The sequence below is a fragment of the Ailuropoda melanoleuca genome, chromosome 1, assembly GCF_002007445.2.
Source record: "Ailuropoda melanoleuca isolate Jingjing chromosome 1, ASM200744v2, whole genome shotgun sequence".
NCBI lineage: Eukaryota > Metazoa > Chordata > Mammalia > Carnivora > Ursidae > Ailuropoda > Ailuropoda melanoleuca.
The window spans coordinates 124,935,311-124,961,974 of record NC_048218.1 but is presented as its reverse complement, the minus strand read 5'-3'; the positions used below and the strand labels follow the sequence as shown (position 1 = coordinate 124,961,974).

Below are 26,664 nucleotides of genomic sequence, written 5' to 3'. Positions count from 1 at the left end.
TTTTAATAAAATGACAGTATAAAGACAGCCTTGCTCTGTCTTTATTAAAGATACAGTAAGACCTACTTAAACAACATATGACCCTACGTCTTAGCTTTGGGTGATCCAGCGGTTCCCGGACTCACTACATATTGGCAACACCCGGGGATGTTTTTAAACACTAATGCCTGGCTCCTACCAGTGCACCCCGGGCATCAGGATTTTTGAAAGCTTTCCACCAGTGACTCTAAGGTGCAGTCAAATTTGGAAGCCACTGGGCTACACTTACCCAGTGAGGACAAAGGTTAACTGAGAGCAGCAGGGTATTTATAACTTGATCAGATCCCTTAAAAAGCAATGGGAACTTAGGGTGTGTCTGTGTACACAGAGGGGGAATCTTATGAAATGGGAAAGAAATTTTAGCTAGTCTTGTTATAAAAAAAAAAAAAAGCTTGAAAGAAAAAAGCGTTGGATATCTTTCTGGAAAAATCAGGTCCACGGAGTTTGAAGGTAGTGATGAATCTATTTCGACATTTTACGCTACTTAAGGGAGAGGGGCTTAAGAGGTAAGCAGAAGATCAACAGGAAATACAGAGAGGTCAGTTAACATTCTTAAAATAGTAGATGGTAGCTGGTTTTTTAGAGTTGGTGTTTCTCAGGTTAACTGCCAACCTTGAACTGGGTTTGCGCAAAAGCGAGATTAAGAAATACTTCACACTGTTACTGAAGAGTAGACATAGCTTTTTGAAGCAGCTGAACCATTATGGGATAAACCGGTGCAAATTCCTTGCCTTCTCTACTTCTTACTGATTGAACATATGCTTCCAGAGCTCCCCTGAAAACAAAAAACAATGTCAAAAAATTAATAAAGGAAATAAAACCACTTAGAGGGTACCAATCTATACAAGCAGCCCCCATTTCTGGAATTGCTGTGTCCAGTTCCACAAGTGACAAAGTGACAGCCTTCAAACATCTGTTGGTAGCGTTACCATGGTTACTGTGGCAATCCATAAACACTGTTCAGTCTGCATTGTACTTCGTGGTCTAATCATACGGAGGCTGTGGCCTCGGATTGTTCTCCGTTTCCCTCCCCTCCCCTCCCCTCCCCTGTTCAAGGCCTCCGACGAGCCGCAGGCGCCTGTGCTTTGCCGCAGAGCTCACCAGGGGGAGCCCAGCACCGCGGAAAGGCCCGCTCGGCAGCGCGGTGGCATGGGGCCGCGCACGCACTCACCCACCCTGCGCAGTGCCTCAACGCCCGTGTTTGAGGACAGTATGAACCCATCGCAGCGGGGCTGAGTGTGCGCAAATTCTGTGATAAGAAGGTAGTCTGAATCTAGGCAGGAGTATGTGCTAACCAGCCAGTCAAAATTACGACTGCAACGTTCCTTATTCGCTCTGGAAGTCAGCAAACCAGCCCCACAGGCCAAACAGCGCGGTGCTTGTCCGGCTCCGTCTGCGGCGGCTTTTCCGCGACAGCCCCGGACTAGGCCCAGCAAGGCGGAGGCCATGCGGCCTGCACGGCCTAAAATAGTTACTATCTGGAGCTTCATAGAAAGTTTTCTCATCTCTGAACCAGATGATCTGCTTGTTATGTCATGTTTACTTGGAGCTAAAAAGAATGGTTAAAAGATTTTCAATATTGGTCTATTTACTCCCCAAGTATAACAAAAAAATTTTTGTCATAATCCTGTTTCACACTGAAATTAGATTGGAGCATTTCTACGAAGATGTAAGTTAACACCATTACTCAGCTCACATACTCAGTCTGAAGTCTAATATGTAATTCTTAACCGGATTTTTTGCTCCCAAACACTGCGCATACTGAGCCCCTGTTCAGGCGTATTGATTATCGCTCCGCTCTGGGGCGCCCTCCACTCTGCCAGCCACTTCACGGCCCTGCTGTGACACAGAACGGAGTTCCTGGTCCCTTATGTCCACTCTGACCTCCCTCCTGACTCATTTCCATCTGTGTTCTGGGCAGCATTATCTGACTTCTCCCACATACCCCTCAAACGTATCCCTCAAACTCGCCTGTCAGCAACAGGGCACTCCAAACCCCGAGAACGAACGACACCGACAGAGAAGCCCCACGGAAACTAGGGGCTCTGGGAGCCGTGATGGGCAAGGTGGGCTCATCAACTGTAACCAGGGACCACTGCGGGGAACACTGGTAACGGGAGAGGCTCTGCATATGCGGGGCTGCGGGCGGATGGGAACTCTCTGTACCTTCTCAAATATGCTGTGAGCCTAGACCTGCACCAAAAAAAGTCTATGGGGGCACCTGGGTGGCTCAGCTGGTTAAGAGCCTGACTCTTGATTTTGGCTCAGGTTATGATCTCCTGGTTGTGGGATCGAGCCCTGCTTGCATCAGGCTCCGCGCTCAGTGGAGAGTGTGCTTCTCTCCCTCTCTCTCTGCTGCCCCTCCCCCAAGTCGCTCTTGTTCAAATAAGAAGTCTTTAAAAAAAACAAAATTTAAAAAATTTAAAAAAAAGTCATCAAAAAAGCAAAGAAACTTAGGGGGAGTAACCCTTCAGGGTAGTGTTCTGCCCACCATCCCCTATTTCAACAAAGGGCTCCATCCTCTCCCCAAAGTCTCTATCTAAAGTCCTCCTCTAATCTTCCTTACAGATTTCCACCCCCCAGTCCTTCCTCTCCCCTTGGCTTCTGTCTGATCCTGCCCTGCGGTGCCCATCACTGCCGCCGCCTCGGAGGCGGGGCCCCGGCCCCAGCGAGCAGGTCTGCTGCCCGCGCCTCCCACGCGCTACCCCACGAGGCCGTGTCTACACTCGCAACCCACCCAGCACCAGCTTCATCATGACCTCCCCGAACCCTGCCTGCGCTGCTGCTGGGTTCGAGATAGTTTGCTGTGGCCTTAAAGACCTTCAAATCATTAGTTTCCATCGTTTGTGTTACCTACCCACGTGCAGAGCAGTCCCCCCACTTGTGACCCGAGCCCGACCAGAGGCCCGCCGGAGAGAGGCCCCGCGAGCAGGGAGCATCACTCTGAACCAAGAGGTCTCTGCCTAACAAGGCAGGGCTGCGAAAAGGCCCGTTTCTCTCCCCTCACAGATTCTCGCTCCTCCCCAGCCCCATCGTTCTAGGTCTTTCCCCGTTCTCGTCCTTATTTTTGGGAGGCACTTCCGTGCCATCTTCCCTGCAGAGCGCTTTACTAAGGGCCAGCTCTAATGCCTTCTTTTTGACAGAGCCTCTCCCAACTCCAGGCAGCACAAAAGAAACCCCTCGGAGTCCCGGGCCTTTTTGGAAAAGGCCTAAGAGTTGGGCATCAGAGCCGTGGCCTCACGGCCCACGTTCTGGGATTCCTGACGGCCGCTCCAGGCTCTGCTCCAGCAGGACGACTGTCCGTCAGTGCTGGGGGAGCGCGACGGGGACGGCGGCTCTGCAACCACCCCCCCAGCTGTGAGATCCCCACTCCAGTCTGCGCCTGGCTGCTCCCCTGCCAAACCGGAAGAGGACCTACGTGATACCATTACGAGTACAAGAACTCAGACTGTCCCGGAAAGCACCTGCGCTCTTCTAGGACATCTACGGACCCCTAAGGCGCTCAGACACTGTTCTCCTCACCAGGCTTCCAGGCGGCCTCAGTTTCTCCCATGCGGGGTTAGTACACTGAACGGAAGTACCTATTACACAGCAGGTACCCAGCCCCTGGGGAGCTTCCCTCTTAGGAAGGTAACTTCATTTGGAGGGCTGGGCTGTTCTGTTAATTTATGCAGGCCCAGGACAGAGTGCCTGACAAATGCATGATCGGTGAATTTTTTAAAATGAAATAGAAATACAGGAAGATGAACAGTAATGAGAAGTAATGACAAGAGTGCAAAAGAAAGCAAATAAAGGGGAAACGAGCCTGTAGGATCCACAAAAGCAGCACTGACGCGAGGAATGGAATTTAACCCTTAGAAAATAATGTTTTGTGAGACGCCTTAGTTCATGTCAGAGCTGAACCTTCATGAAGTGATTTCTTTATGAAAAATCTTGCTGCTTCTAGTAATACTTTTCAAGTTGCTATGGCATCCTGGGCAATCACCCCACTCCCAAGATGTAGCCCCTGCAGACTCATACACAGAAGAGAAATCCCTAAGGGCTCCGACTATCTTTGAGACAATGGTGTCTATACAGGAGGCTAAGAAATTACTGCACTGAAATTCTCAGAAACTGCAGTGCTCTGTAGTGAATGAATTAGCTCCACTTTATTTTTTTTATTTATTATTATTTTTTTTATTTGACAGAGATAGAGACAGCCAGCGAGAGAGGGAACACAAGCAGGGGGAGTGGGAGAGGAAGAAGCAGGCTCATAGCAGAAGAGCCTGATGTGGGGCTCAATCCCAGAACACTGGGATCACGCCCTGAGCCGAAGGCAGACGCTTAACCGCTGTGCCACCCAGGTGCCCCGAATTAGCTCCACTTTAATACGAACAAATATCAACTTTTCATTTGCATTCAAAAGGACAAGACATTATGTAAACTACACAATATGCAGAAGAAAGTTCAGAAAGGAGTTTGGTTAGTTTTTTGGTATTCATGAAAAACACCATCAGAACTAGAGGGAGAAAAACAGATTAAAGCTACCCTCCCACATAAAATCAGAGCAAGATTTTCAAGCAATTATTAAATAACTTCATTTGCTTGAGCAAAACATGAGCTTTCTTGGAAGTCAGGCCAAGCATTACGTAACAATTAGTCTCAAGTCTCGTTTGTCATCAAAATAAGCAGATTGTTAAAGTTACCCTTACTGGGGAAAAAAAAAAGTAGTACCAGAATTGCACATAATTGTAGTGGAATGGTTGATGGTAACATGGCAACACCACTCCGTGTGACATAAACCAGCCAAGGAGAGGCTTTCATGGAACACAAAATTCACTTCTGTCAGGCACTAAAGTATGCAACCTGTAAATGACGTAGACATCTACCACATGCCTCCACAGGCAAGGAAGCCCCTGACTGCCCCCGGGCTCTGTCCTCGCTCTCGGTCCTGCATCAGGCACCCGGGCCGCAGTATCTAGTGCCACAGGGACACCAGGAAGGGAGAGCAAATGTTCCTCTCACCAGTGGGGATCCTGCCACTCAGCAGAAGGGCCGAGGAGCTGGGATGGTTCTTGGCCTGTGGGCCCTGGCAGGAGGGCAGAGGGTCCACGGCCGCATCTGGCAACTGTCCCGTCACTGAACAGATAAAAAGTACCGATGGGCTACCAGGGCTCGTCAACATTTCCGACACTGTGAAAGCGTTCTGGGCCAACAGACTAAGGAGGAGCAGAGGAGGGGAAGGGCACGGTAAGAGCTGCTGCTCCGCAGCACAGATGGAGAGCTCGAGGCCGACCCCCCACTTGTGCAGAGTCGAAGAATCAGTCCTCAGCTTTGCTGGAAACTCACTCAACACCCACAGAGCCCCAGGCCCTCCCCCAGGCTGCCGCCCCTGCCCCTGAGGGTGCCCACGTCTGCAGCACCTGCCTCTTGGGGGCAGAAGACCCCCAGTTCGCTCCCACTCACACCATCTGGCCCACGAGTCAGTGATTCCTCTGATTTTAACATGATCGTGACTAGTATCCATTCACGCTCTAGAGAAACATCTGGTATCGAAAAGGAAGAGGCAGGCAGAAGAGATCATTGTTTGCCACTCACGCAGCAGCGCGTCTCCTGACTTGGCCTATTTATGACAACTTAGCATACTGTGCTGGGGGGGACAGACGAGCACACGACAGGGTCTCCCCCAAAGGTCAGAACAAACGTACTGACATTTAAAGAGCAGTACTCACCCTGGGTTTATCTACAGGGGAAAGGAGTTCGTCTAGCGGTGCTTCAGCACGCAGGGACCAAATGAGTTTTGCAATAATAGATAAGAAAGAACATTCTCTAGGACAAAGCTTCTCTCCTTGCCAACAGCCTGGGCTGTAGCAGGAGCACAGTGTTTTGGAATCCCCCAGGGAGGGCTCAGCATTCTGCCCGGGGCTGGAAGGTTCTGGTATCAGACGTGTGTGATGGACAGGCCTTATTTAAAAAGCATGACAGTATTTCTGAGCATGATTCTCAGCTGCTAAATATAGGCTCAGCAACAGCACTGCTGATGAAATCACTCAGGAGACATTTTCAAGAGAAGCAAAAGCAAACAGATTTGCGATGTGCCCACAGCAGGACAACTGTTGTGGATGAACTCATTCTAACTTGCTAAGACACTGATGAGCCCCGTTCAATTAACTGAGCCCAGACCCTGTTACCCAGTGTGCCGCAGCTAAGTGAGTCCTTGAGAATCACGAAAAAAAATCCACCACGACACGGACACCGCAAATCTCTGAGTTAGTCCCGGGCCGAGCCTCTCCTCCATCCCTCAAGGTCCCTCCGAGGGCAGCTCTAACGGGTCCCAAGAACTGATGGGGGGCGTCTCTGGCATCCGGTCCCCTTTCTCAGCCAGACGCTCACAGCTGAGCAGAGCAGCAGACAAGCAGAGAAGCCAGGGGCTCGGGAGAGGCCGCTTCTCACCCACCCAGGTGCCGGAGGCCAGTGGCTCACCCCGCTCTGGGCACTGACCGTGCGGGCTCAGGGTCGCTCCCAGAAGCCGCCCACTCGTGTTTCTCAACGGCCCTGCCCAGCTTCCTTCGGTGGAGTCTCAGCCTGGCTGGGCTGCAGAAGCACCGGGGAAGCTTTAGGAAATCCCGGCGCCAGGTCCCCACCCTGGAGATTTTGAGGTGGCTGAGGGGGTGGCCTGGACACAAAGGACTCTCCTGCACAAGCACAGTCGAGCCCCAGCTGGCCCCATCCGCCCCTCCGGCTCTGGGGGACCCAGCTCATCCCTCTGCAGCGAGCTGGGGCAGAGGCATGCTCGGTGCCGCGGCCCCCACACCGCCCGCATTAGCACCCTGGGGAAGGCTCAGAGGAGCTTCCAGAGCTCCTTAACAAGTACAACTGGCTGAGATTTGGAGAATGAGGGTGACAGAGGACTTGACTGATGTCGCAAAGGTTTTTCTAGCTTGGTCGATATATGATGGTGAGAGCCCAACCAAGATGGAAAGTTTGGGACAATGAGAAGATTTGAGAAGAAAAAGGATTTGTTTTTAACATTTGGGGCTTGAGAACCGTGGGGGATGTTGAGTGACAGATGACAGCCAGTTTGCAGGCCCGAGGCCCTGGTCAGTCCAGGTGAGTCACCGGCCTCAGAGCCATTGGGACAGAAGAGGTCACCAGAGTCAGAGGTCTAGATGAGCTCACCTGGGGACCCAAGTATACACAGAATGTGAAAGAAAAAGGGCCAGGCACACACTGTGGGAAATGATGGCATTTGAGGAGTGGACAGAAGACAGTTCTGCAAACTAGATCGAGAAGAAGCAAACAAACAGGGCCAGAGAGATGAGAACTGAAGAAGAGGACAGATGTGTGGCAAGAGCTCAGGAGATCAGCGCCCTCTCTTTGTCCGCTTTAAGCTCTTGGGGCCTGGCGCACAGTGAGCACTGATAAAAATGTCTTTAGTCGGACAGCGTTGTCCGCCACAGAAGGAAGCAGCAGTCCACGCTAAAGCTGCAGCCGAAGAAGGCAAAAGCAGCAACATCTGGGCTTGGTGGCCGGACTGCCACTGGAGACGTGGGGCAGAGCACCTGCAGAGCAGCAGGCCAAGGAAGCGGCCGCCCGATGCCCGGTCTGCGTGGGCCTGCAGAGACTTGGGGCGGGGGGTGCTCCCGGAGGCCCCGGGTGTCTGAACGGCCGCCGGGTTCGTCCGTTTTCTGTTAATAACTGTATCACATTTTGGTATTGTTCACAGTTTGCTCACATCTGCGCTCCGCAAATTCAGTGACTGCAACACAGGAACAAAAGGCGGAAAATGGGGACCTACAGCAAGGAGTCTCTTTGTCGCCGGCCCTGGTTCTCAAACCCGGGGTGCAGCTCCTAGGGCTGCCTGAGGCGTGGGGCCGCTGCCGGCTCCTCCGGCACACACGTGCCTGCGCACTGCGGTGGCTGCCACAAGGAGGCGCCACCGTGCGTCCACACCGACCCAAGCCCTGCTCCTTCCTCCTCCACGGAGCACCCCCCCTCCCGCCCCCCGCCCTCGGGCTGCTAGAACACGGTGTCCCAGGGGCACGCGGCCTTACCTGATGAGGAGGAGCCGGTCCTTTTCAGATGGATGGTCATCTAGCCACTGGGAGAAGCGTGCGTGGGACCATTCTGCCCTCTGCGGGGTTGGAACATCAATTAGAGAAGACCGAGTGCGTCCACATTCTCCCGGGAAGGACAGCACGTACTGGCACAAGAAATCTCAAGGGTTCCCAAGGTGAAATTACCCGAACGCCTGCCTGAAGGAAGGTGGCAAGGCTTCGTGCACCTTCTCAATGCCCAAGGAACCTTTTGGATTAGCCAATTGCAGGTGGGTCAGCAAAGGAAATGGGGTCTCTATCGAAAAAGCTTTATGAACATCAATTACTTGTGCCATTATACTTAACGGGTGAATTCTGGCTTCCTTGGGTAATTTTTACACTGGTGAGAGTCAGGGCTGAGTGGTGGGGATTTTCTTTCCTGAATCATTCCCTTCCAAGGCAGAGATTCCATGACTAAGTAAGGCAAGAGAAGGCCAGGAGCCCATTCGGTGAGTGGGGCTCCAGCTTTACAGACTGAAGAGGGAGGACTCGTCGGAGGATTCTGGTTTTATTACCTGAAAAGGGGATTTCAGCTCAGCAGGTGCTCTGGTAAACAGAAACTGAATAATGATGCTGAACGGAATAATGTCCCCCAGGGCGGGGCTACTGGCCACGTGCTCGCTTGTCTGGAAGAGCAGGGGTCTAAAGGAAGAAAAAGCAATGGTTATCCCACACTGTCCAATCCTGAAAGAGGCGATTTGGTAGAAGAACCTTAATAGCACATTAGTAGGATACAGCAGCATAGCGGGAGAGTGGGAAAGTCAGTAACAGCATTCATCCTAAACCGGCCATTTCTTAACCCCCTCCCCCATTTAGCCTGAAGACAGGCAGACAGACACATGCACACACATCCCCTAACCTATACACTCTGGCAAGCTGACCTGCCCTTCACCTCCTTCTTTGACCTCCAGCTCACTGGCCTGTGGGTCTGACTTGACCTCAAGGGGGCTCTGCAAATCCCCCTCCTAGAGCTGGTCTGATGAACAGGCTGAAATCAAAGCAACAGCGAAGGCTTCAGGCAGTTATAACCTTAACAGATTCTTATCTTGTCAAAACTTCCAGCTTTCACTTTAAATAAAATCCCTCTTTGAGAAATCACCTGACAAGAGTAAATATGAACACTGTCTCCACGACTTTCAAAGGGCAATTATGTCCTGTATGTACAAAATTATTACCTTGCTGAACAACCCGTTGAGATTTGTAAGAGTTCCCTTCCAATACATTACACATCTGGGGGTCACCCCCGTCTATGTCACAGGCACGTGCGGGCAAATACACCCCACCACCAGTCACCTACCACCTTGCCAAAAGGCTGGGAGGAATAACTGGAAACCTCCTTTGAGCTCTCCTTGCCTTCGGGCTCTGACGGACGGGAGGTGATTACGGGCCCAGCTATAAGGGCTGAATCTCAAGAGGAAAGATGGCAGAGCGATAGCTCCGTCTGGAGCAGAAACAATTCAGCCTGTGTGAAACAGCTCTGTATCCTGGGCTCTCCTTTCGCCCCATCTTCATTACTCCCATCCACACAGGAGGCCTGAACAGCCCAGAGACAGATGGTAAGGTTTCATGTCAGGAGTCAAGAGCGCTCTCAACAGGCAGCTGGTTCTCACTGGATCCTATCTTAGAATTTTTTTTTTTTTTAAGATTTGTATTTATTTTTTTGAGAGAGAGGGGGAGTGAGAGAGATCGCAGAGGGAGAGGGAGAAGCAGACTCGCCCCTGAGCAGGCAGCCGGACTCAGGTTCGATCCCAGGACCCTGGGATCATTATCTGAGCCAAAGACAGATGCTTAACTGACTGAGCTGCCCAGGCGCCCTCTTAGAATATCTTTAGATTAACTATTCTGTAAATGAAATCTATCTCTGGTAGGGATTTTTTTAATTTCAAGCATTTTATCAAATAACATTGTCCTGTAATTTCTTTTCTTTAGTCATCATGGACACATTTCAGACCATTTGTGCCGGTCGTCACCAATAATCTGTAAAGCTCCACACCAGGCCCTCCGGGGCGGGGTGGGGGGGAGAGGTACGACAAGGGACCTCCTGAGGCCCCTGAGGCTGCGGCACCCCCGCCTCGAAGATCCCCAAGGCCCCAGTCATCCAGCAGCAGAGCTGCAGGCACTGAGTCCAGCACCTAGGAAGGTATGAAGCCGTTGGTGAGGGAGGTTTGGTGTCGTCGGCAGACACGCCGCAAGTCCTCGTGTGCGCGGTCAGCGGTCTCCATCTGTGTGATAGCATCTAGTTTAACCACTACAGCAGCACAAGGTGCCACATGCAGTGTGCACACCATGCCAGATGCTGCTTAAAACACGTAATCGTCCTGCAGACAACCCTACAAGGTTGGTAGTGCTCTTACCCCCATCCTACAGATTGGTAAACTGAGGGGTAGAGAGACCAAATAAAAGCTGGAAAAAATAAGAGAAAGGATTCGAACCCAAACAGCCTGGCTCTTAACTCTGCCCTGCAGCCTCTTTGAGGATAATCAACTGTAGCCACTACTCAACCTGTTTTCAGAGCAGAAAGACTTACTCTGAGTGGGGAACAAAGACCCCTGGAAGAAGTACAATTTCACATTGTCAACAACTCCTAGAGAGGGGCGCCTGGGTGGCACAGCGGTTAAGCGTCTGCCTTTGGCTCAGGGCGTGATCCCGGCGTTATGGGATCGAGCCCCACATCAGGCTCCTCCGCTGGAAGCCTGCTTCTTCCTCTCCCACTCCCCCTGCTTGTGTTCCCTCTCTCGCTGGCTGTCTCTGTCTCTGTCGAATAAATAAATAAAATCTTTAAAAAAAACCAACCAACCAAACAAAAAACAACTCCTAGAAAAAAGTCTGAGAAAAATGAATGCTTACAGGATACCCCTTGAAGAACATGCAATTATTATTTCTTTAGGGACCCCAAATTCTCTCTGGGTCGAAGTGGCCCTCTAGTCACCTGTGTACCTCGACCATACCACACAGTCTCTCTTGGTAGTATCTCCACCTGTCTTGACCTTCTGATCCTGCGGGGAAATGAGCAGTACCGCCTTAAAGGCTTCTGGGTGCAGACTCCGGGCCAGTGTGGGGCTGAGGCTGCGCCAGTCCCATGTCCCAGCCGCAGAGCTCAGACAGCCCCCAGCCGAAGTCTGAGGGTGCTGAGCAGCTGCCATTCCCAGACAGCTCCCTGGAACCGCAGGTCCAGCTGCTGGCCAAGCGGGCTGCTTCCTGTGCCAGTGCCGAGGCTGCTCCTGTTCGAGCTGCAACAGGGGAAGAGGCAGTGGGGAGGGGTCCCTGCCCTGGTCACAGGCTCATCCCGTAGGCCCGGCCTAGCTGACAGCCACTGTGAGGGATGTGGGGAGACGGAGAATTCATGCCCTCATGTCTCCGTCCGCCTCTCTGCTCCAAAAAGGCCTTCCCCTTGCCCCCGGAAAACTCACCCTGCCTACGCCATCTGATTTGGCAGGATTCATCTTGAACCCTTGTCCACGACAGGAGGAGACCCTGGGGACCAGTCCTGTGTGACAGTCCTTGTCTTCGGGAAGAGCGGCCATATGGAATCCCTTCTGCCTTTACTACAGGATGACAACCGGGACTCTTGGCCCCCATGTCTCTCTGTGCTCCGCATATGAAGTCCCGGATACGGGTGCTTCAGCATTCGGTCACAGGGAATACGGAACATTCTCTGAAAACTCATGTATTTTCCTCCTTCTGAAAATGAGGATTACAGAGCTGACTCAGCTTCTCTTTTACCTTTGGCCTCAGGGAGTTTCAAGTCAAACACAGCTACCTATAGTAATTAAATCGCTCTCATGGTCTGAATACTGTGTTTTTATTTTCCTCTAATATATTCTTGATGCAAATTGCAAATGATACAAAGGCAAACAGGGAATGAGGACAGGGCAGGAGGGAGGGAGTCTAGCAGCTGACCCGCACCGAGGCTGCGGGCTGATGTGCCTCATAACCAGGCCTGGTGAAGACCGGTTCGTTTTTCAGCGGGATCTTTTCATCACCTGTCCCTTTGTAGCTCTGAGTCAGAGCAGTTATTTTTCTGCCAAGACCAAATCTTCTCCTCTAGCCACTAACAGGACTGCCAAAAGAGCCATGGAGAGCAAAATTGGATTTGATACCATACCATGCGTCACTGACATAATTACCTGTAAACATCAAATGCAGACATTTCACTTCATTTTAACAGTCTGAAAGAGCCCAGCATAAGCCCTTCCCTTCTCCCTGATTCCAGGTGGAATCTGAAATACTGGCAAGTTAAAAAATAAATCTCCATCTGAGGTGATATAAGGAACAAAAGGAAATTAATTAAGATGTTATAAAACACAGTCACCCCAAATGCCGCAATAGCGTTCTTAGAGGAGAGCACTCGAAATAGAGCAGCACTTCCAAGGCTACACCCAACACCGCAGGCGGCCTCCACTAGTCACCTGTTAGGTCCCGTGAGAAGTCATCTCAGCAGTGGGGTCTCCACACTGAAGTGACACACAGATCGGTGGCTGTCGGTCGTTTGTTCAGGCCAATTATGAAGTAAAGTAAGACTGGGTGTCCCTATGTCCACATCCACCGTTGGTGGTGGCCCAAGCCACTCGCCACACCCCCTATTCCAAACCTCCTTTGGGTGGGGGGCCTGGGAGGGTGGCGAGGCCACCAGGAATGTGCACGGAGATCTGGAACCAGGAGACATGAGTGGTGGGGGAGGGGAACAAAGTCCCCCCCTGCACAGGACATACGAGGGTCTCCCTTCTGGAGAGGGGAAGGGAAGGCTGGAGGCCTGCAGAACGGGGACCCGGACAGTGTGGCAGAAGGGGCCATGTGGGTCCCGGGGGGAACAAAGCAGGAAGTGGTACGTGAGTCAGGGCTCCAAGTAAAGAGGTAAGAGAAGCCGCATGTTCCTTTCTTAGGGTCTAGATGTCACCAAGCCCAGCAGAGCAGGTGGGAAAGGAGGCAAGGCTTCAGGCAGATGTCCTCTAGATAAAAGAGTGTCCATGTGGCTCAACACTCCTGAGGCCCCCCGGAAGCCCATATGCAGCAGACGGCGGTGAGAGGCGGCACTGCATAGCAAGAGCTCACCACTACGGTGGGCTTTCAGATTCTCTTCACACTGACTTTCTCCTGGATGACTTAGATGAGCATTCAGGTGCTATTCTAGAAACAGAATGAAAACGAACGGGAACTTCTGGAATAAGCGCTGGGGTGCAGTGGTTACAAGCACGGGCCTTGGGATCAGGCAGCCCTGGGTTTGGAAGGCAGCTCTGGAATTCCCACATAACTCAGACATGCAGCCCTGTCAAGGGACCCCCTCAGCATCGGTGCCTCCTGGGGGTCACTCGGGCCTCGGAAGTGTCGTGGTGAAGGTGAAACAGTAAAGTTTCAAGAACACACTTAGCACAGGCTGAGCACCCAGTGAACGACCCGAGAGTGACCGCTAGAATGAAGGCAAGGCCCTCCCCGCTCGCCGGGTGCTCCTGGCACTGCCTGAGTATCGGCAAACAACACACCAAACCAGCCCACGGTGGGGCCGCCTTCTGGCTACAGGGCTGAAATCTGAAACTTGGAATAGAGAACCCAGAAACCTTGGGGACATAGTTCTTCCCAGGGATGGGTTCACAAGTACACAGACAGGCTGGCACACATTGGGGGGTCCTGGTGCTCAAGCTGGAAGCTGCAGAGATGGCCGCCCCTCCTTCCACAAACATGCCAGGGAGCGGCGGCGTCTCAGGCAGCTCACACCAGAGACACGAACACCCTCCCCACGCCTACCATTAAAACCAGCTGACAGGAGTACTGCACGCCTGGTTACTGACGCTTTCCTTCTACCGCCCCTCGCACCAGCAGGTCCCCCAGAGCAGCCCCGTGTCCCCCGATGGCTTTCATTAAACCTAAGCAAGCTCCCAGCAGAGCATGCTGCGGGCGTAATTCAGGGAAAAAGCTGTGCCCTCTGGGGCAAAGGTGTTGGGGCCTGCCCGAAGGCAGGTCTGTGTCCCTGTGCTGGTAAAAGCATGAGGTCCCTTTTCTGTCCCTTGTCTCACAACGATCTGCACTCAGAATGTCAAGTCGGAGCTTTCAGGCCCCTGGCCAGGTGGAGCTGGGGTAACCACCCTAGCAAACCCCACTTCAGGGACAAGGCCATGCCGCAGAGGGATAGACAAGGATGGGGCCCTGCAGTTCCGAACGTGTGTCTCGTACAGAAATACAGCTCACCCAAAGGCAAATCCCTAATGTCAGCAGCTTTCTGAGGCCACACTCTGTCCTGGGGAAGAAAACAGTTCCTGCTGCCTGAGAAGCACTAATGGAGACAGTAAAATGTAAATGCGCGCAAGCCGCTGGCTGGCTTCACCCCACAGTCCACTAACATCACCGTCAAGAAGAAAGCACCCTGCAGCAGACGGCTGCGTGACGGGGAAGGCACGCCTGCAGAGGCCCATGTGTCTGGGTCTGGACTGGAGGGTCTCCGCTGGGGCTGTCCCTGTCCCTTGCAAAGAGGCCCCTGCACGGGCCTGCTGCCCTTTCCTGCAGCCGCTGCCTCTAAGCCAGACTCAGGCCAGCCTGCTGGGTTTTGGTTGCTTGCCTGTCTACTTTTCTCACCCCCCCATTACATAATGTTTTAGAATATTTTATATTATTTTTCAGCTTGTTATTTTTAAATGGGAATAACACTACAAGAGGGACTTTAAAATATATTTCCTGGCTTTTCTAACTGCAAATATACAACAATCAAGGCAAAAACCATGAAAACTACAGAAAACCTCTAAAGGGAAAATCACTAGTGACAATCCTACTATCCCCAAATTGTGATGTTTATCCTTCTTGAGTTTTTCTCTCCACACATACACTTATTGTCTTAAAAAGAGTAGCGATCATATATCTACTGTTCAGTAGATGCATTTCATGATGCATTACAAAGTTATTTTTCATGTTTTTAGACACTAACCAGCATGTAAGTTGTGAATGGCTACATATAGCATAAGTGTTTTTAATTTTACATTGATTGATCATTAATTTCTGAATCCATACACAGGTACTAGAAGGTGTCACCACTGGAACTTCAAATGCTCTGTCAGAGACGACTCTTCTCATAAGAGGACCGAGAGGGCTGGCGGCAGACTCCCACCTTACATGACTTACAATAGAACTGGTCTCGCGCAAAACCACCAGAACCTGTCTCCCACACCGGGACATAACTTTAAAAGCATGGGGATGACAGCCATCTTGCCTCAGCACACAGAAAGGTAAGCACTATTTTAATTCATACACGTGCAATAAACAACGGAACATGGGAGCCAGGGCTATCAAAAATAGCAGCCTAAACTTAATATGGCAAATCCCAAATCACAGCTTTCCCACACCTTTTTCAAAAGCTAGTTGGTTAATAACCTCCAGTATTCTGGCTGATTCTGTTAACTCAGCATCTTATCACCCAACTGAGATTGCTGGGTTACCCTATTACTCAGTTAAGTGACTTTACCAGAGTCTTACTGGGGTTATTTTCATGGTTATTTTCACAGCCAGGTGACTGGTGGATCAGTGATCTCAGTACCTCTTAACCATTCTACCTGTCCATGTTGGGTAATGCCAAACCCTAGCACTTCAATAAAACAGCTAAATACTTTTTAAAAGGTCTGAGCTGATCCAAAGACATTAGCTGAAAACACATGTGAACCAACTTTCAGTTCTTTTTAAAACCCAACTCTGTACAGATGGGCATTTGAGAAAAATAATTCAGGCTCTTGTTTTGGCATTAAAAAGAAATCTTTGCCAATTACAAGTAGGCAAGAGAAAGTACAGGGCTTTCCTTTCAGTCAACAACCTTGGATTCTTACGTTTTAAGTGACATTACACCTGAATTTTCTACTATCAAAAGCTTGAATGACATAAGACAGTGAAGCAGTCATTCAAAGGACATGGTTCTTATTGATTGCTCTAGTTTCTAGTTCTGAGTCAGTTTTTAGAAAACTGCATGCCTGGAATCTCTTACCTTTATAAAGAAACATTCAAACACCATTATGCTCTTAGATGTTATGGACAATTACATCAAGGTTTCCCAACAGGAATGCTGTGGTTGCAAAATGGGTTTAAGTATCATGCTTGGTCCCCTCAGCCCTCAGGGTTGGTCATCTTTCTGTATGTATACATTTTCTATGTATGCCACCATGTGGCAAAGTTTGGAAAGTTCTGGCTTATTGAATAAACGGCCACGGTTGTTAAGTTATTCAGTGTTCCTTACAATCTAAATTGGGAGGAGGCCTATCTAAGCATTCAGCACGGAAAAGGATTTTCCCATACATTGGTATATTCTTAGGTATAAATCTGAATTAACGTACTGTTTTTCTTTTTGCACTGGTCTGTAGGAAGTTCAATCCCAAATTTTGTGTCCAACTGCATTAGCCAATTTTATCTTAAATTATGTGCACCATTTCTAGTCATTCCCTACTTTTCACCACTAAACTCAATTCTTTTAAGATTCTATTCAACAGTTTTGCTATGGAATGTAACCTCTGACATTTTTAGAGGTAGGTTAGATTGAAAATGATAAATACGCAAATGAAAATTTCAGAAAAAAGATGTCTCTATAATTGCAAACTGCCTCGAATGACTGACTACTCAATATATTTTTGTAAGAATGGAGAGTAAAAAAAAAAAATCCCCCTTAAAAAAGAGCATAATGAAATTTATCAGCTCAGTCTTGTGAATTTTTTTTTTAAAGATTTATTTATTTATTTATTTGACAGAGATAGACAGCCAGCGAGAGAGGGAACACAAGCAGGGGGAGTGGGAGAGGAAGAAGCAGGCTCACAGCGGAGGAGCCTGACGTGGGGCTCGATCCCATAACGCCGGGATCACGCCCTGAGCCGAAGGCAGACGCTTAACGACTGTGCCACCCAGGCGCCCCTCAGTCTTGTGAATTTTAACTAAAAAATCACACACACACACACACACACACACACACACACACACACACATCAATGCACATAATTCTGTATGGGTTTCTGGTTTGAATAATATCTTTTAAGATGAACCATATGAAATTGCCATTGCTGTAGGTCACAAAATGGTCGAATATTGGCAATTTCATATAGCTCAACATGAACAGTGGGAAAGGATTTATCGGCTAATAGGATATGGATATATCAACAGCAATAGAACTACGTCTCACCTGAATGACCTTAGCATTCGATAGGACTTTCCTAAATCCGATACTCTTCTGCAGAATGGACCCACAGCCAACTCCATCTGAAACATTAAAAGATACTCCAAAGTGTTAATGTCAGAATCCTATGTTGAACTGGGGCCACGCCTGGATCACAGAAAGTTGCAGTTTGTCGTAAACTTAATTTTATCTGGACTGTGAGGCAAGTTTTGAAAGTCAATTAAATTTAATAAAAGGCACGAACTTAGATGACTTTTGCATTTATTTACTAAAGGAGCATAACATGAGACCATTCCTTCAAGAACACAGAGAAACATTTTTTGGTTATGTAAAAGGAGGAAATTTAGATCTTTTTTCCACTGAAAAATTGGAGAAGGGAAGGTTTTTAAAACTGTGTGCCTATACTTGAAGTTGGCATCACAAGCCTTTTTATATTAAGTATAAATAATGACAACTCTTATCAAGCTGACCCGAGTGATTAGAAGCATGGACTCTGGAGGCAGCACACCTGCGTCACAACGCCAAGTCTACATCGACTAGCTGTGTGGCCTCGGACTTTACTTCTAAGTGCCAGGCCCCTCGTCTGTTAAATGGATAAGATGCTAGCTCACAGAATTATAGAACTCAAATAGATACTTCCAAAAAGCAATGTGTGCGTGGCATCCAGCAAGTACTTGTTCAATGTTGGCAATTATTAGCAGTATTTTTTAAACTTTCCCCCTTTTACATTATCAGCAAATTAATTTGCCTCCTGACTCAAGAACTGTTGGTTTCACTGCTCTTTATTCGCCTTCTTTGGCTGGAAATTTTACTTGTCTTTAATGGAGTTTTAAGCTCACTGTTCTTAATCTAGCAAGTGCAAAGTTTTTGCAGTCGTGGGGTTCAGATGACAAGCCATTTTCCCGCTCTTGCTATCAACAGTACCCTGGTACAGAATAGCTTAGAAAATAGCTGAAAGAAATAGTGAAGCATCTTTCTTCAAGAAAAACAAAGGAATGGAGAGTACGGCTTCTGTCTTGTTGGTCATCCTTCTAAAATACTGCTCAAATCTCCTGCTCCTGGAAAACCGTGGAGACCTAAACAATCACTCATTTGACAAACATTTCAGACTCCCTATTAATTGCCAGAACCGAGTTAGTTACACATGGGTATGAGAAGATAAATTACTCAGACTGTTTTGCCTTTAAGGAGCTTTTTCAAAGTTAGTGAAGAAGGGGGTATCTATTTATTTAAACAATATAATTATTATATGAACAAAATCAAAAAGGGTGTGTCTATACACACAAATATACATATACATACATGTATGCAGATGCCTGATTACTGTTATTATTTTTTAAAGATTTTATATATCTATTTGAGAGAGAGAGACAGATATAGTGAGAGGAAGAAGGAGACTTCCTGCTGAGCAGGAAGCAGGGCTCCCTCCTAGGATCCCAGGATCATGACCTGAGCCGAGGGCAGACACTGAACAGCCCAGGCACCCCCACAACTGATTTTTTTTTTAAAGATTTTATTTATTTATTCAACAGAGATAGAGACAGCCAGCGAGAGAGGGAACACAAGCAGGGGGAAGCGGGAGAGGAAGAAGCAGGCTCGTAGCGGAGGAGCCTGATGTGGGGCTCAATCCCATAATGCCGGGATCACGCCCTGAGCCGAAGGCAGACGCTTAACCGCTGTGCCACCCAGGCGCCCCCACACCTGATTATTATTAAGCAAAATTACAAGTGTGCTATCAAGTATATGAGCTGACTGTCACGGGGGAACTGGCAGGGAACTTCCTTGAGATGGTCTTTAGGGTAACTGGTGGAATTTCTAGGTGGAACTGGTGACTTTGTCTCTTAACATAGAAGACAGAGAGTATGTCTTCTATGTCCTAGAGGGAAACCTTAACATAGTTAGAAAACTCTCTAAATTAGAAAAAAAGTAAATAAGAAGAGAAAAATCAGAGGCAAGGAAGTCAGGATTCTTGCCAACAAAGCAAAACAGAGCCAATGTTCTCAAATCAAGACAGTGGGTCCTCGGGACCTGTTTAGTTTCTTCACTTGATGGAGTTGCTGGAATGTGGCATTTATTTTACACTGAGCACAAAGTAAAAATGTTATTATCATGTATTCCTGATTTGGTAATTCCAATCATGTGTGTGTGTCTGTGTATGTGTGTGTGTGTTATGGTTTTTTATACACTGAAATTACATAAGGTGTTTTTCATGAAATATATTTTTTTTAAGATTTTGTTTATTCATTTGACAGAGAGAGAGAGAGAGAGCACAAGCAGGGGGAGTGGCAGGCAGAAGGAGAAGCAGGCTCCCAGCTGAGCAGGGCACCCGATGCGGGACTTGATCCCAGGACCCTGGGATCATGACCTGAGCCAAAGGCAGATGCGTAACCAACTGAGCCACACAGGTGTCCCTTCATGAAATATTTCTGACATTTTTTTCAATTACCCTAGTGGATCCACCATCTTCAAAGATTAAACCAAAAAACCTTTGCCTTAGCACTTGAGCAGCGTGGAATGTTAACATATGAGAGAATATGACCTTGAACTGCTGTATAATCTATGATGGTACAGGAGATTTCCATGCCAGAGTATAATCTCAAAATGTTAAATGTTTAAAATAAATAAAGGACCTCTAGTGTACTAAAAACCATTTTCGTCTGCCAGAATTCCATGAAACAATAAAGGCCATGTTTCCAAAGGGCAGGAGTGTTCCTTTTCGAGGAGGTGACTCTGCAATTAGCTGTGGATATACAAACGGCAGGTACAATTGCCTCTCTCCCGCTCCCGGTTTTCAGGGAGCGAGGGGTCAGCTGCAGGCACAGGCAACTAATTACAGAGCAGCTCCTGCCCCACCGCAGACATGTGGTTAACCGCGGGGCATCTCTGGATACTCCTACCGCTCTCCTGCCTTGACACTGTTCAGGAGAAGAGGCAATTGCAATGGAAGACTTCATTATTTTGTTTTCTTTTCTAAATGTATATATTCAGGCAAAGTGAAATACATATTTATGTATATTTAAAAGGGCACCAGAAGACCTATAAATAGAAACTGCTAGGAGTACCACTGAATTAATAATTTAATGCCAGCTCCACGAGCCATCCTGTCCCTTGGGGAAGAAACGAAATTGAGGGGCGGAGGGAAGTGTGTGCTTCAGAGGGCAGTGTGGACAAATCCCCCGAGAGGCTGTGAGTCAGCAGACTGCAGTGGCCTTGAACTGCTGTGTGAGGAGTGTAGACAACAGAGAGCATGTGGTCACAGTAGGAAATTAATTACCTGTAGGAAACCACCTCATGCCCATGACCTGATTCCTAAGGAGGCTGTATGTCGGGTACTTCCCTCACCGTGAACCCTCCAGATGGCACCCAGCAACTACTTTCTCTTTTACCTGTGCAACAGAGCCAGGAGGGACAAGTTAGGATTCCTAAAGAAATCTTTAAAATCTATCATTATCTGTCTTTGCAACTGGACCGAATGACAAATACTCTGCAATCCCAAACCTACTCTACAGGTCTCTTCCTGAGCTCTTTCTCTTTCTGCTATTTACGCCAGAATGAGCGGGCACTGTTAGCACGAAAACGCTTTTAAAACCCAGAGAGAATTTGTGTGTTCTTGATTCCAGTGGCCTCCATGGTTGTGCTACATTTTGAATACAAACTGATAGAACTTTCAATAATGAGGCAGTCAAAAGGCTTTCTAGTTCCCAGGTGATGCCTGTGAACAATGTCAGGGTAATACCTAAGTGTTTTTGACTCACCCGGGAAAACACATCCAACTAAGTATGGTCCCGAAAGCTGAGGGGCGGCATCACGTGACTTCAGGTGTGGCAAGAGACTGCGTCAAATTAAACAAAACCCCCGTTCACTGTTTCCTTAAATATGGGGGAGGGGAGGAGTAGCTGGATCCTATTTACCAAAGCTACTGGTCACAAATGTGACAGCGCTCCCACCTGTCTCTCCTGTGACCACAGCCCGCAGGGTGGGGAACCATCCGCAAGCTGATGGCAGGATGCTCTGAAACTGGGCCACACCGTCAGGGAGGGAACAAAGGAATCAGCGCCACAGCCTCACGGCGGGGCTTCCCACCGAGTAGATGCTGCAGTTTCCCTACTGAAGAAATGGCGAACGGGAGGCCCGGGAGCCTACTAATGAGTCTCATTTCTCTTATGGGAAGGGACCTGAGAAAAGGTCTGGCTGACTGGGCAACAGGAGAAAGAAGAGATGCCAAGTCAAAGTCCGAATAATGTAGGTTCTGGGGGGTGGGAGCTCAACCGGCCACGGGAGGCTCTGTGTTTTGAGCAGGCGCTGGCTGCCATAGCAAGGGTTACAGGACAACGCTTTCCATCTTTCAAGACTCCTAAGGGAGCGTATCATTAAAATGAAACGCGGGAGGAAGAGCCGCTTGGCTGGCACACTCATTTGGGCCATCTAGCGCACTGCCACTCTTATCGGACTTGAAGTGCTGCCTCCAGGAAAGTGACTCAAGAGCCAGCTGGAGCAGAATGCAAATAAACTGGTGCGGGAGGGAGGCCAGGGGAGGGAGGAGGAGAGGAAAAGAAAAACACAGTTCAGGAGGAAAGGGGGAAAAAGAGAACAGCCGCTCATTTCAGTAGCACTCAGTGTTTTTAACAAACAAGAGCAGGACGTGGTGCGTCCCGGTATTTTCAGTTCAGTGAGCAGCCCGTGACCGCAGTAAGGGACAGGTAACACCCTGTTTACACACAATCCTCTTTAAGCTGAAGTTTACCCGTAGCAACAAAGCGAAGTGTACAAGGGCATGAGAAGGAAGCTTCTGAAAATGGGAAAGGTCAAAGGAGCAACATTAATGGTAACATTTAATTCCCATTTTTATGTCTAGGCTACCTAAGACATATTTCCCAAAGGAAGGCTCTTTACTATGGTCTAGTGGCCTCAGGCATATCATTGGGGGATGAAAATGACTAATTTTAGACCAATTAATATGTGAAGAGCCTGGCTCTTGAAACATTAGATAATGTTCCTGTTCCCTCTGAACTTCTATCAGGTATGAGTCTGACAATCACCCCCAGTACAAGGAGTTTCCCACATCTTCTCCTTGGTGTGACAATAATGAACCCAGACCTGCTCCCAGATACACAGAGGCATAAATAAGGACATTAAATGTGACTACCTTTATTAGCTGGGAGGATCTGTCAAACTATGAATAATGCATCTGAATAACTCTTTAGCCTAGTAAAGTTAACAGCTCTGAAAAGCATAAAAAATGAGTCTACCTTTGACATGCTATGTAAATAATAGAGATCTCTTTCGGAACCTTTTCATTCAAGTATGTATGAGGTGTTTCTTCTTTGCCTCTAATACTATTGGAAGGCTTCAAAAAAAATCTGTCTAAAGGAAAAAGGGAAAAACCCCTTTCTATAAGAGGTGATCATGGTTCAAGACCCTGGAATGATTTCAAGGCTGGCTATACACAAGAAAGGTACTCGGTTCAATAGAGGGAGACCAAATAATCAGGCTCTCTATGCATGTGGCCCACCGTGCATCTAAATGGATTAGAACATTGTCTTGGAACACTGAGCTGGCCATTAGAGGATTGCAGATGTGCTGGGAGTTCTTTCTCTTTACATGACAACAGATAGCCCCTTTATAGTATTCAAAGGAAATGTCATTGCCTATATTATTTCCCAGCAAAATTAATCAATTACTCTTCTCAATACTAACCTCATGGGATAGTAAAACAGTAAGAAAGCCCTACATTATGTAAAAGTGAGATATGTTTCTGTACTACGGGACGAGCTACTTCACCTTAACCTTGAAATCTCAAAGATGAGTGATGATTTGTTTATTAAATACAAAGAAAAAAAATCTGGTATGAAAGTCTCTTTAAACTCTTCTCTTTTTCTTACCAATTCAGTTTAAATGAATTTATTTTTCTTTCTGCTTCAACTCTTTAAAACACTAAAGAATACAAACTTAGTCTTTGAATGAACAGATAATACTGGGTGCAACATTTCCCCCTTTGTAGCTATGCATCAATTTACCTGTGCAAAATCAGCAGCAATTCGTACTTTCCCACCTTCACCGAGAGATCGTATGAGACTGGCATTGCGAACAAAAAGTTCAATTGCTCTTTGGGCGATAGCTTCAGTGTTGTCAAAGACAAAATCCAAGCATTCAAAGTGTTTGAAGTAGTCACTCATAACTCTGGCAATGAAACCCTGAAGCTCCTTCATGTACAGAGAACAAGGAACATCAGGCTTTCCTGAGCCGGACAGTGACCTGTGAAAGAGAAAAGACAGCCAATGCACTAACAGCCACTATTCAACTTTTGCCAGACCCCCGCCCCGGCCACCTGCTGTTTCATTCCTAAGCAATTTTTTCCCACAGTGGTAAAAAAGGTATTACTTATTTTTACTAAGAGTTAAGGAGCATAAAACAATGTTTAAATTATAAAGAACTGTTTTAAGATGCTAGGAAGATTACTAAAGAAATCTTAGAATCCATTTACCGAGATATTATTAAGAATGAAAAGGACAGGGGCGCCTGGGTGGCACAGCGGTTAAGCGTCTGCCTTCGGCTCAGGGCGTGATCCCGGCGTTACAGGATCGAGCCCCACGTCAGGCTCCTCTGCTGGGAGCCTGCTTCTTCCTCTCCCACTCCCCGCTTGTGTCCCCTCTCTCACTGACTGTCTCTATCTCTGTCAAATAAATAAATAAAATCTTTAAAAAAAAATAAAAAAAAATAAAAGAATGAAAAGGACAACCATCTGTCTCGGGCGATTCACACAGTGCCTTATGCACTCTCTGACCTCTCAAGGTCCTTCTCAGCTTTACAAATCTCCATCCACTCATATGTTTTGCCTGGTTAGTGAATAAATCAATAATGAAGCCTGAAATAGCATTTTACACTTTGTAAGGGCAGAAAAACACTGCCTTCCCCGAACAAATTCTTGGCAAAGGTATTTCTGCTCCTGTGCTATTTAATCTGATCAGGCCAATAGTAGATTTCTGCCTGTGGAACTGGTTATGTAACAATACACATGGTATGCAATTTTTTCCTCCCAGATGATGAGGTTTGCAAAGGCTTTAATTTGGATCAACAGATGATGCCAGCTGATGCTCCATGAAATACTATTTATAATTTATAAGTGTTTATAATTGCTCTTTAAGGAATATATTAAAAGAATGTGAAATATTTATAGGAAAGAAGTTATACCAAAATTAGAAATCACCTGATATTAATTAGCTAACCAATGAGATCACTGGCTACAAAGTGCTGAATCGCCTTCAAAAAATGAGTGTTTCCATTTTCTGAGAATGACGTAGAAAAAGTGGCAATGGTCTAAAGAAGAACAACAGATATGACTCAAATGCCTAGAGCAAGAGAATGAGGCGAACTTAATTATTTTCAAAGACAGCAATGAATGCTTATTATCAGAGGATGCTAACCAAAGGTCTTCTATTTCCAGAAGCAAACAAATAGAGAAACCAGTCTGAAGTTCCAAAAGGGAGAGATTCTGTTCAGGTGTAAGAAAGAACATCCTAACTAACGCAAGGCCACTAAACGGGAGCACGATGGACTAATACTGTGTTCAGTACCACAGCTTAGTCACTGACGGCAATGTTATGTGGATTTGGCTGTGTCAGATTCAGACCACTGCACTGCCTATCTTTGTTCAGTTCAACACACTAGGTTGGAAAAAAAAAAGGTACCAACCTCTTTCATGTTTTCTTTTGCTTTATCAAAAGCACTGTTGTGATCTTGTACTACTCCAGAGCAGTATTTCAAGAATTTTCATCTAGTCACTTGAAATGATCTCCATGAGGATTAGAAAATAATATACTAAAACCAGTTCCAAGCACATGTCAAAATAAGTAAAATAATCCATCAGACAAAATTTTGAAATTGGTATTATCAATTCTTAGTGTGAATTAGAAGCTGAATTTAAATTTATTAAAATATGAAATTTGCTTGGCCATCTTTAGCTAAAGTGCAGTTTTCCCAATTATGCTGAAGCTTTCAGTAAGAGATTTTCAACTGACGGAGTGCAGCAGAAGCTGTGCCGAAACTGAAGGGTCTTTATGATGAGAGCCTGCACGTGCAAGCTGAAGGCAGAAAGACCACCTGGATGCACACCTGAGAAGTGGCACATGCTCACCTTCAGGTCCCCGAACTTTTGCGGGTGCACGTGTGCTCTCCCCGTGCCTGAGGTGCACAGCCATCACTTCAGGATCTAGGGGCTTCCTACTTTTACTGCCTTCCCTCCCCCATTCAAAGCTATAATCAGAGATGAGTCATTTTACATTAAATCAGAGAATTTCAATCAATGTACTATGTCAATCAGACATTTACATTTTGAGTTTTATTTGATTTGGAGAGAAACACACTGATCCTATTAAACACATTTCAAATACCAGGAAACTGTGTTAAGCAATATTTTTTTTCTTTTAAGATTTTATTTATTTATTTGACAGAGAGAGAGACAGCCAGTGAGAGAGGGAACACAAGCAGGGGGAGTGGGAGAGGAAGAAGCAGGCTCCCAGTGGAGGAGCCTGATGTGGGGCTTGATCCCAGAACTCCGGGATCACACCCTGAGCCAAAGGCAGACACTTAACGACTGAGCCACCCAGGTGCCCCGAGCAATACTTTTTAAATAGCAGAGGGCTTCTGTAACCACACTCCATATACAGCTGGCTGACAAGATAAACCTGTTTTATTCCCTTTACCTAAAATAAGGAGACTTCCCTTCCTGCTTCCTTTTCAGAGGCATAGAGGATTGGACTAACCGGGACATCTCAGACCACTTCTGAACAAAATTCATTTCCTTCCAAATACTGCTAAATCAGCAGTTTTGTATTCCTGTCTCCAAATATTAGAGCATTTTGTGTATAATACACTTTACCCTCTGTGCTTCAGTCTATTATTAAAAAGAGTGACCTTTTACCCTTCAAAATATATTCTGTGAATGAAATAAGTGATGTGAAAAATTAAAGGGCAGCATAAAATTCACACAATTTTCTACAAACAGCTAGACTAGCGGCTAGACATTTAATAAAGTAGATATTTAAACAACATGAATATAAATAGAAATAGGAAAATTCAAAAATAGTAACTATGAACTAGGGATATAAAACACATCTACATATTAATATTTGAATGTTTAGCTCTAGAATGTGGTTAAGTTTTTTAAAAAAATCACTCTAAGCATGTGCCAATAACTATTCCAAATTCTCTACAAATAATGTCCTAATACATGGAGCTCAAACCATCTTACTCTCCTTAAAAACATTTCAGTAAACACTGGGTTAGGACCAGTGATTTTTATTCTCAAGATACATATGATACAGATAAGCAGTACTCTTGTAAACAGCTGTGGAATATTCCCGAAGCACTGATTAAGCTAGATGTGACACAAGATTGGGTTGCCACAAAACTCTGAAAAAG

At 47.1% G+C, this 26,664-nt stretch overlaps 1 protein-coding gene across 1 annotated transcript in view; it reads right to left on the bottom strand.

Annotated features, from left to right (window-relative positions):
• Nucleotides 1-482: 482 nt before the first annotated feature.
• COG5 (component of oligomeric golgi complex 5) overlaps nucleotides 483-26,664 on the bottom strand; it is a 285,065-nt gene continuing 258,883 nt past the window's right edge. Inside the window, exons 18-22 of the mRNA XM_034666445.1 lie at nucleotides 23,262-23,499; nucleotides 17,251-17,327; nucleotides 8,630-8,756; nucleotides 8,073-8,152; nucleotides 483-814 (exon numbers count right to left, since the gene is read on the bottom strand). Of these exons, the coding sequence (XP_034522336.1) occupies nucleotides 700-814; nucleotides 8,073-8,152; nucleotides 8,630-8,756; nucleotides 17,251-17,327; nucleotides 23,262-23,499 (637 nt within the window). The 3' untranslated portion in view covers nucleotides 483-699. The remainder of the gene's footprint in view (nucleotides 815-8,072; nucleotides 8,153-8,629; nucleotides 8,757-17,250; nucleotides 17,328-23,261; nucleotides 23,500-26,664) is intronic.